This window comes from Lytechinus variegatus, chromosome 14 (assembly GCF_018143015.1).
Source record: "Lytechinus variegatus isolate NC3 chromosome 14, Lvar_3.0, whole genome shotgun sequence".
Taxonomy (NCBI): domain Eukaryota; kingdom Metazoa; phylum Echinodermata; class Echinoidea; order Temnopleuroida; family Toxopneustidae; genus Lytechinus; species Lytechinus variegatus.
Genome location: NC_054753.1, coordinates 7,113,957 through 7,125,001, shown reverse-complemented (window position 1 = coordinate 7,125,001; position 11,045 = coordinate 7,113,957). Strand labels below are relative to the sequence as shown.

The 11,045-nt window shown below is 35.9% G+C and overlaps 1 protein-coding gene across 1 annotated transcript in view; it reads right to left on the bottom strand.

Moving 5' to 3' along the window:
• Positions 1–8,935: 8,935 nt before the first annotated feature.
• LOC121427435 (D-2-hydroxyglutarate dehydrogenase, mitochondrial-like) overlaps positions 8,936–11,045 on the bottom strand; it is a 26,756-nt gene continuing 24,646 nt past the window's right edge. Inside the window, exon 9 of the mRNA XM_041623826.1 lies at positions 8,936–10,385. Within this exon, the coding sequence (XP_041479760.1) occupies positions 9,957–10,385 (429 nt within the window). The 3' untranslated portion in view covers positions 8,936–9,956. The remainder of the gene's footprint in view (positions 10,386–11,045) is intronic.

Sequence of the window (11,045 nt, the reverse complement as noted above, 5' to 3'; positions counted from 1 at the left end):
GGCGTCAGAGGTCTGCCTCTTGCTAGGTTTCATAGTTACCTGTCTGACAGAAAACAGTATACATCAGTAAATTCTCAGACTTCTAATAAAACTATATTATATGGTTTGCCCCAAGGTTCTATCTACAGTTATAATACACGAAGCTCTAATATTTTCCATCAGTGGAAATTTTCGTTACATTTGTTACATTGTTCTCTTCGATATGTTGGTCCAAAAATTTGGAATACTTTACTGTCTTCTTTACAGTCTGTACGTTTTAATAATGCCTTTTAGAGGCGGTATAAAAGACATCTTCTTTCTTTTTATGATGCCTAATTGTAAATACGATTCATTGTTGATATTATTTATATCCCTTTCTTTTCTCAGTTTAACGGTCATCAATAATATACATTGCAAAGAGTACTATACCGGTTTTTCTGTGGATTCAATACTCGTACCCGGGGGGGGGGGGTACTTCTATTCACGAGGACATCCTTTATAAAACATTTTATTTTTTTTATTATCCCCGCAAATTCGACCCTAATTTTCCTAGCGAAATAGATCTTTTTTTCATTATTTTTGTGTTTTTGACACCCTTATCACGTTACGTAAACCCTTATAACGTGCCCTATCGTGAAAAAGGCATCCTTTATACGCGTTTTGGGGGGTCGCGCATGGTATCCACTCGTCAATTTAAGTGCCCCCCCCCCCCGGAATCTGACCTTTGTTTGGCTGCATATTTCTATGGTGGTCTGTGGATCGCACGTGTGGCTGTTGCTACGTCGGGTATATTATGCTTGACGTCGTGGTAGCGGTTTTCGCGTGCGATCTGCACTCTGCCTGGTATGTGCATTGGCTCCCGGCGGGTGGATGGAGACACTATGCTTTGTTCATTGCAAAGCCTGTATGCATGTAATGATTGTTGTGCGTTTTGGTGCATCCAATTCATCAAGCCTTATTGGCTTTTACGGATGCACCCTTTTAATTATTTTGATTATATTTGTACTTTATTATTTGTATGCTATGTATATTACATTTCTTACTTGTATCGTTTTAATCGATTTGATATTTCCATTTATATATATACATGTATATATATATATATATATATGGATTTTAATTGAAATAAATATATGAATGAATGAATAACATTGCATCTTAAACGACAAGCAAAACCGACTCCGAATCAAACTTAGAATATGATAATAATTGCTTTGAAGGGGAGGATCCAGGATTTTTTAAAATTCCATAGGCAGAAATTTCCGGGGGGGGGGCAAGACATGTAAAAAAAACGAATAAACTCGGGGGACTTTAAAATCTCATTATTTGAAATTGAATCGTTTCATGCACACTTTTTGTGAATTTTGTGCAAATGTTCAGTAAAATAAAGCAAGTTTTCATTTTTTTTTTTGACAATCATCACCACCACTACCACCATCATGAGCACCATCATCATTACCATAACCATCATTATTACCTCCATCACCATCACTGTAATCATCATCATAATCATTAACACTCTTATCATTATCATCACTATCATCAAAATCATCATTATCATTATCATCACCATCACCATTATCATCACCATCATCAACACTCTTATCATTATCATCTACACCATCACCATCATCAACATCACCATTATCATCACCATCATCAACATAATCATCAACACTCTTATCATTATCATCATCACCATCGTCATCGTCGTCATCATCATCATCGTCATTATCATCATCATCGTCATTATCATCATCATCGTCATCATTATTCCAAAAACAACAATATACTTGTCAAAAATATCATAATTCATTTACTATCATCACCATTGATATGTTTTATTTTATTGTTTTTAATCATTTCATAAAATCATGATTTACAGAAAAATAATCAAATTTAATTATTAAGAATACAATTTGTTTAATAATTTATTTTTACAATACATATATATAATTAAATTTTACATGATTGGCAAGTTTAGGGATCATTTTATCTGCTTGCCGCAGAGTAAAAATATGATTTTAATTTTCCTAACAATATGCAAAATTTTAAATAAAATCATTTTAGTTCTTGGAACTTTCTTAACTAATGCAAAATGTGATTTCTTGAACAATCGCGTCGCACTGGATCGCATGGTGTGAGATGGGCTTTATAATTACACACACATAGTGGTAAAATAGTGATTGGCTGAAATACATCATGTGACCTGTCGTGTATCATACAAATTTGCTCATGAATGGTTCTTTTGTCTCGTCATGACTTGGGGGATGAGGAGGATTCATTCAATAAAAAATGACCCACATCACTATCTTATGAAAAAAATGTAACACGAATCATTTTGCTCGGGTATATGACACACACCCGTGAGCCTTGAAACAGTCTGAACTTGTATAGGACTGTTGTTCCATAGCAGCGGTTTTCAATTTGGGGGCTCCATCCTTCTCTTCAAATTTGAAAAGCTCAAAAAAAACAAGCAAAATAACATAAAAGGTCAGTCTGAATTGTTGGGCATTTTTTCCCTTAAAAACTGTTTACCTACACAATTTTTCTTAGCTATTAAAAAAAAACTCTTTGAGGAATCGACCCCCCCCCACCCGACTACGGGCTTGCCAATGTCTTTGATAATGTTTATTTCACAAAGTACAATACAGCGCTGAAAAGACTGTACTCGGTAATCTATTGTCTGCTCCCACACAAGCTAACTTGTTGCACGAGATTCATTCTCCTTTTATATCTCTTCGCTATCATAATAGCATCTACATCTGTTGAGATTGATTGAAATTTTGAAGATGCTACTCATTGTAAGGAGTAATTTCCGTAGAGAGATTTTGAGTATCTCCCAGAAGGCGAATTTCAATACATGTAGCTAAAGATAGTGTCACTTCTAGACAATTCGATTTTGTTTTTTATTTTCAGGAATAGCGTTTTGTTATCCACTCACAGCCCTTTACATCTCATAACATGACACTTGACGAGATTGCACATGATGATTCAACCTTGAAATCAGATTGCATTGAGATAACAAATGTTAACTTCTTGTCAGAGAACAAGTGGATAGCCTCTGGCAGTCTAACCTGCATCACGCGAAGCAATATAGCACCAATGCCGACTTTGAAAACTACCATTGGATAATCATTCAAAAAACACGCCATTGATACAATGACATAATACTACTTTCATTGACCCTAAACGACATTTGACCTTGATCATGTGACCAAAGACAGCAAGATTTGTCAGCGATACTTGATTACTCTATGTCCAAGTTTTATGGACTAGATCCATAAACTTTATAAACATCATAAAGTTATGCCAATTCAACAAATACCCCCAACATAGCCAAAGTTCCCTGACCTTAAATGACCTCTGATCTTGGTCATGTGACCTGAAACACGATCAGTATATTCATATTGCTGTCATGTCAAAGTTTCATTGACTACATCCATAAATTTCAAAAGTTATGAAAATTCCACAAATACCCCCCCCCCAACATTACTAGATTTTGTTGACCCTTAATGACATTTGACCAAGATCATGTGTCCTGAAACTCTCACAGGATGTTCAGGGATACTAAATCGCTCGTATGTCGAAAGTTTCATGAACTAAATCCATAGAATTTGCAAGTTATGACGACGATTCCAGTCCACAAATACCCCAACATGGCCGAAGTTAGTTGACCCTACCTTGGTCATGTGACCTTAAACTCAAACAGGATCTTCAGTGATACACCATTACCCTTATGTCTTAGTTTCATAAACTAGGTCCATATACTTTTTAAGTTATGACGACATTTTAAAAAACTTGACCTTAGTTAAGATTTTGATATTGATCCACCCAACATGGTCTAAGTTCACTGATCGTAAATGACTTTTGACCTTGGTCATGTGACCTGAAACTCAAGCAGGATCTTCAGTAATACTTTACTACCCTATGTCCAAGTTTCATGAACTAGGTCGATTGACTTCTCAAAGGTCAAGTTCACCCCAGAAAATGTCAATTTGAGTAGAAAAAAATCAAACTAGCATGACGCTGAAAATTTCATTAAAATCGGATATGACATAAAGAAAGTTATGACAGTTTAAAATTTCGCTTATTTTTCCGAAAAACAGTGATAGGCACATCTCAGTGACATGCAAACGAAACAGTCAATGACTCTATGATATCCGTCACTCACTTTTTCTTTTATTTTTTTGTTTTAAATTATACAATATTTTCATTTTTTTACATATTTGACAATGAGGACCAACTTGACTGAAACATAACAGTATTGAATAATACTAGTTCCACATGTTCAGAAAGGAATCAATCGCTGTTTCACTTGAAAATGAGAAAATTAGAATATTTTGTATATCATATATAACAAAATACAAAAGAAATAGAGAATGAATGACGTCATCAGTCGCCTCATTTTTAAACCGACCAAGATGTACATATAACTGTTTTGTAAAATTAAGCAAAACGTTCAAATGTCATACCTTTCTTTTTTTACATCCGATTTTGATGAAATTTTTAGTGTTACGTTTTGCTGGATTTTTCTCTTTTTATTCAAATCCACTTTTTGTTGGGATGGACTTGTCCTTTAAGTTATGATGACATTTCAAGAACCTAACCTTGGTGAAGATTTCAATGTTTACGACACCGCTGCCACAGCTGTCTGAAAAGCAGTGCCCATAGCCTCACTCTGCTATGTAGGCAAGACAAAGATAATAATGAAACCCACTTCAAGAGACTTCAACCTCTATTTTCTTGTACCTTGAGGCCTTTAACCCTAATTATCCCGGGGGGGAGGGCCATAATGCCCCCTCGACAATTTTCGCGATATATCTGACGCGCAAATTTGTTTTACCTCGCCGCTCTCTGACTTTTTACTTTCAAGTCTCGCGCAAAGTTTGAGACCAAATTTGTGACGCCCGGGCACGAGGTTACGACATTACGCAACATTATGTAAGTGCATGTCAGACCCAAAATTGCTCAAAAACGTGATTTCATGTACAAATCCAATGCAAATTGTGTATTTAGCCAAAATTCATAAATGCATCATTATTTCTACTTTTTCATTAATTTTGCCTTTTGCACACCTTTCCCCTCACCCAGTCACCGACCAATCGGGTCGTAAGTTTTGCGGTGGCCCTAACAGACACAAGCTTAAGTTTCCAGGTTCATACTCTTGAAATTGATACACATTGTGCTGCACTCAACCCAGGTGAATTAGATCGGGACCAGTAGGATTAATTCTTTAATTCCTTAAATGCACCAGGTAGTACTCCAGAGTAATAATAGTAGCACTTTGTATACTCCAGCAAAAAAAAAGCGCCATGTAAAACCAGCTTCTAATATTACCATTATCATTACCACCAATAACATACAATTTTGGGGGAGACAAAACACTCTTTCACATAATGTATAATGATCAATTCTTAATATTGAATATTAATTCCATATCTATTTCAAAATCACAGGTTATTACTTTTTTAGTATTATCAGATTGCAATCCTCGATGGGATTCGTCTCAAAATCAATTGATATTATGTATAAATTAAAGTTTAATGTGCCATTGTCTATATTATTTACTGTATACAACTCTTATCTATTGCCATATTTGACTTACTGTGTATGGGGAAATTCAGCTAATGGTAAACTTGACATTTTGTTTAAGTTACAAAAGAAATAGGGCTTTACAGCTAGTGAATATCATGCCCATTCTGCTCCTTTGTTTTTCAGTTTAAAAACTTTATTTTTTTTCATTTATTCATTACCATATCGCATACCACTTGGCTTTTACTATTTTTAAGATTTATTACCGATATATCCTCCATATTCTCAATTAACAATCAAATTCATTCCCCATGAAACTAGACTCTGTAATCTACTTCATTTATAGAAAATAAAACCTATCAAAAAAATCTATAAGAATTCCCTACCAATAATTTGGAACAAGATACCATTAAATATGTGTTTAATAAAATCCAATTCAAGTTTTAAACAAGTGGAATGCCTCTGGCCGTCTCACCTGCATCACGCAATTCAACATAGCAGCAGTGCTGACTTTGAAAACTACTATAACTCACACAAGATGTTCAGTGATACTTGGTTACTCTTATTTCCACGTTTTATGAATTAGACCATTACGCTTACAGAGATGGGATGGTAATTCAACAAATAACCCCAATGCGGCAAAAGTTCATTGATCTCACATGACCTTTGACCTTGATCATGTGACCTGAAACTTGCACAGGATATTCAGTGATACTTGATTACTCTTATGTCCAAGTTTCAAAAGTCAGATCAATAAACTTGCAAAGTTATGATGGTAATTCAACAGATACCCCCATTATGGCCAAAGTTCATTGACCTTTGACCTTGGTCATGTGACCTAAAATGCGCACAGGATGTTCAGTGATACTTGATTACTCTTATGTCCAAGTTTTATGAACTAGACCAACATACTTCCAAAGTTATGATGGTAATTCAACAAATACCCCCAATTCGGCCAAAGTTCATTGACCCTAAATGACCTTTGACCTTGATCATGTGACCTGAAACTTGCACAGGATGTTCAGTGATACTTGATTACTATTATGTCCAAGTTTCATGAATCAGATCCAAAATCTTTAATTTTTATTGTACTTCAACAGATACCCCCAAATCGGCCAAAGTTCATTGACCCTAAATGACCTTTGACCTTGGTCATGTGACGTGAAACTCATGCAGGATGTTTGGTGATACTTGATTAAACTTATGTCCAAGTTTAATGAACTAGGTCCATATATTTTCTAAGTTATGATGACATTTCAAAAACTTAACCTCAGGTTAAGATTTTGATGTTGATTCCCCCAACATGGTCTAAGTTCATTGACCCTAAATGACCTTTGACCTTGGTCATGTGACATGAAACTCTAATAGGATGTTCAGTAATACTTGCTTAACCTTATGGCCAAGTTTCATGAACTAGGTCCATACACTTTCTAAGTTATGATGTCATTTCAAAAACTTAACCTCAGGTTAAGATTTTGATGTTGACGCCGCCGCCGCCGGAAAAGCGGCGCCTATAGTCTCACTCTGCTATGCAGGTGAGACAAAAAATGGCTTAAATTTCATTAGTATTCAAAGTATCAATAATAATTCACCCACCTGTACTGTATACATCTTTTTTTATCTCGTGTATTTTTTTGTCTCGTTCGGTTTTTTTTCTCCCTCCTTAACTTTCTGATGTATAATCTATATTCTAAAATATAAATGTGGATTATAAAAAATTTGTAAGAACTTTTTATTTGCAAAGCCATATCAGGCTTTTCCAAGGGTTCTCCTTTTCTGTTATCAATCTTTGTAAATCATGAAAATTCTTTATACATTATTATTTCCATTTTAATATTTGTATACACACATGCGTTGTTTGTAAAAATTGTGTAAATAAGTTTAATGAGAATGGCATAGATAAATGAACAATAACAAAAAAATATTCATTCATCTTCATCTTAACTTAATTGGGGTGACGAACCAAGCGTTTTCTCTCCCTCTCTTTTCTGTTAAGGGTTAAGACATGAACAGTAATTGTTTTTTTCTTTCATTCAATGTTTTTATATTATGTATTTTACTTGTGTAAATATCTATGTTATACTCATTTCAGTTGTATGCTTTTCCGGGGAGCAACCCTGTACGGGTTATCTAACCTTTGTTGTCTCCCCGAGACATGTTTTTTATATTTGTGTGTGTATATATACTGTATACTTGTCTAAATAAATTCAATTCAATTCAATCGTTTTTTTTTAATTGGTAGCAATTGTGTAAGTGTAACCTTAAACAACACCAAATCCGGAGAAGCATACTAATCTTGGAAACACAATTTCCTGATTGAATTCATACAAAAAAAAATCTTTTGCTTTTGCTTGTTGGATGTATCCATGAATAAAAATTTAATCTTACTGACCATACTTGAAACTAGTGGATTAAAATTGAATACAAAAACAAGGACTGTGTATGATTTCACCAAGTTAAGATATTAAACTTTTATCCAAACAAACATCCTGTAAAAGATAGTGCTTCAATCATCATCATACATTGTTGGCATGTTATTTGCCCGAAAGTAAGTGAAAGCCATATAAGTGTATATCCCTACTTACAAGGAACCATAGTTAAATACTTTGTTTTATATGACACACCCTCCTAATGAAGATGATTGCATTGGCAGCTTGATTAATGAAAATAAAAACATACAGAGCGTCCCACAAAAAAGGAATCCTGTTTTCAGAGACAGATTTCACAATCTGTGCAGCACCAGATCCACGAGGCTCTATCCCTTTAATCGTTGAACACCAAATAGGGTAGCAGCAACTCCCATCTTTTAACGTCTTTTGGTCTGACGCGGCCAGGGTTTGAACCCCAGACATCACGGTTGTGAGACTGACGCTCTACCAACTGAGCCAACGCACCGATTATCAACACACCGCATATCAGGAATGATTTGCGCAGAAACTCATGTGTAAATCTGAATCCATTCTCATTTCAGGGATAAGAGAAACTTAACAAGGAATACAAAATAAATGGTAATGAGTTGATCGTCGAATAAGCACATTAGTAGTACCACAAACCAATCTGGTTTAATTTTTTTGCGCAACCTGATTTTGCATTAAAAGTTCAAACCCGTCTTGCTCATTAATGCATAAAGTGTTTAACACATAATACATGTAGGTATCAAAATAAAGATAAATAATTGAATTGCATTGAAATGAAATATCATAATTCATTTTCGTTTGAAGAAAAAAAAATGTGTGAATCCTGTTCTCCTTTATTCTGGGATGCACTGTATATTGGGATAGTTCATGCGATATAAGTATGTTTTTCTCACTTGTTAAAAACCTGGAAAAGAGAAATGATGATGATTGAAGCAACAATCTTTTGCAAACATGTAGCTTCAAGTACATGATATAAAAATAATAATTAATATATGTGTTATATATATATATATATATGTATATATATAAATATATTTCTTGGCTATTACGCATTAATGCTTGATTGATTTAGAAATCTCTGATCCTTCACCAAAAATTTCTCAAGTGACTGGAATAACTCTCAAATTTAGGATTGACAATTAACCTCTACCGACTTGAACCATATTCAAATTAAGACTGCTCTAAAGTTTCTTCAGCAATTCAAATTACTCTCAAATCATGAATTATCTAAACGTTTCTTAAATGACTTAAATCACTCTCAATATTCAGTTTTTAAGCTGATCCAATACTTCAAATACAAAAAAGACATTTATATTATATTGGAATGCTCAGAATGGAATACCAGAAATATTCCAAGAGCTCGGGAAAATATTGGCCTTAACGAGTGGAATATTTCTGGTATTTCATGAAATAAAGCCATCCAATATAATCATTATCATCTATCCCACCCCTAGCAATCAAAAAGAGAGAGAAATTTTATTGAACAAGTCATATTCACTTACCACATAATGGCATCATCACTTGATAAGATCAAATTTGGTCGTCAACATGCTACTTGCATGTAGCTCATTATTAATTATGACCACAACAAGATGTAGGTTTGGTGCATTTTCAACTTTGTGAAATCATGGAATCTACAAAGCTGAAAAAAAATCACACCGAAAATGGCCAACACAGACAAGCACATGTGGTACAATTATTGCTTGAAAAAAAAAAAGACCTGGCTAGAATGCTGTGCTCCTTTTTGCTCATATGTCAGCAATTACACACTTTCTACCAGAATCATATGGCCCACATTCCCATAGATTCTATTAGATTAGGCTGGAACTAATTTTGAAATCATTACCACAGGTTATCATGTGTAATCTGTTACCCGTATCTCTCTGGATCCAAACCTCAAATTTCTCTCTGTCTTCCCGCATTCTTTATTCAATCACAGAAGGCTTGGAAGTAAATTGATTTTCAAATACCGCTCTCGCTGACTGTAAAAAGCATCTAGGCGATATCATGAGTCATTCATGAGTTTCATGACTTTGTCAGAGGAAGGACTTTGTATGGATTCAAGATTCCTTTGGGATCGAGTAAACTCTTCATCCCTTGCATGATATCAACTGCTTCAGCCGTCTTGGACAGCCCAATATAATTCCTCTTCAAGAATCCCAACCCATGCTCTGCACTTACACTTCCCCTTCGTTCCGACGTCCACTCATAAACAAACGGTTCCAGGAGTGCGTGGACGTTGGCATCATACTCGGGCATGACGGCGTTCAAGTGGAGGTTTTCGTCTCCGACATGACCGTAACCAACCACTGTGGCGTTGGTGCCATCGAGACGATGGCGGGTTTCCTCGACTAGTCGGTAGAAGTCGTTGATAGGGACTGTTAGGTCGTACTTGAAGCACCATCCCAACTTTAGTAAGCCTTCTGCGATGCGTTCACGCAAGCTCCACAGCGCCTGTGGGATATGAACCACAAATTCGTACACTTGAATCACTGAAGAGGTTCAGCCCAAGGCGTGATAACATGACAAATTTTCTGAATTAACTTATTGGAAGCAAAATATAGGTATAGAAAGCAAATAAGCCACAAAGTGGTGCTGTGCAAGTTTCTTGCATTTCACAGCTTTTTTGCTTCATAAACAATTTAATTCATTAGCTTTAGAACCCGGGGGAGAGGGGTGGGGGAACTCGACCAAAAAAGTGGTAGGTATGTGCCGCGAGCAAGACAAAAAACGGAGGATCTGGAGTGGGCCTATTGTAAAAAGGAGGGTCCTCGGAACTGGCTTCGGGACTAAAAATGTTTTTGATAACGGGGGTCCTTGGAACGGGTCCCCTGCGTGTGAGTGTGTATGCATCCCTATGGAACTGTCATACGTGCATGCAGCTAGCCCGGTGGCGCGGCACGGGCGTCGGCCGGGTGCGATCACGCAGAGCTAGAAGCGATGGCCGAACAGCATTCTGCGGCCGCTTTTCACCAAAATTGCAGCTCGTTGTAGCGGATCAATGCAGCCGGAACACCATAACGAAAAATATGCCTAGCTTTGGAGCGGATTTCTTTCTAATTTTTTCTCAGTAAGAAGAAAATGCTATGCTTTGGAGTGGCTTTCTTAGTTCTT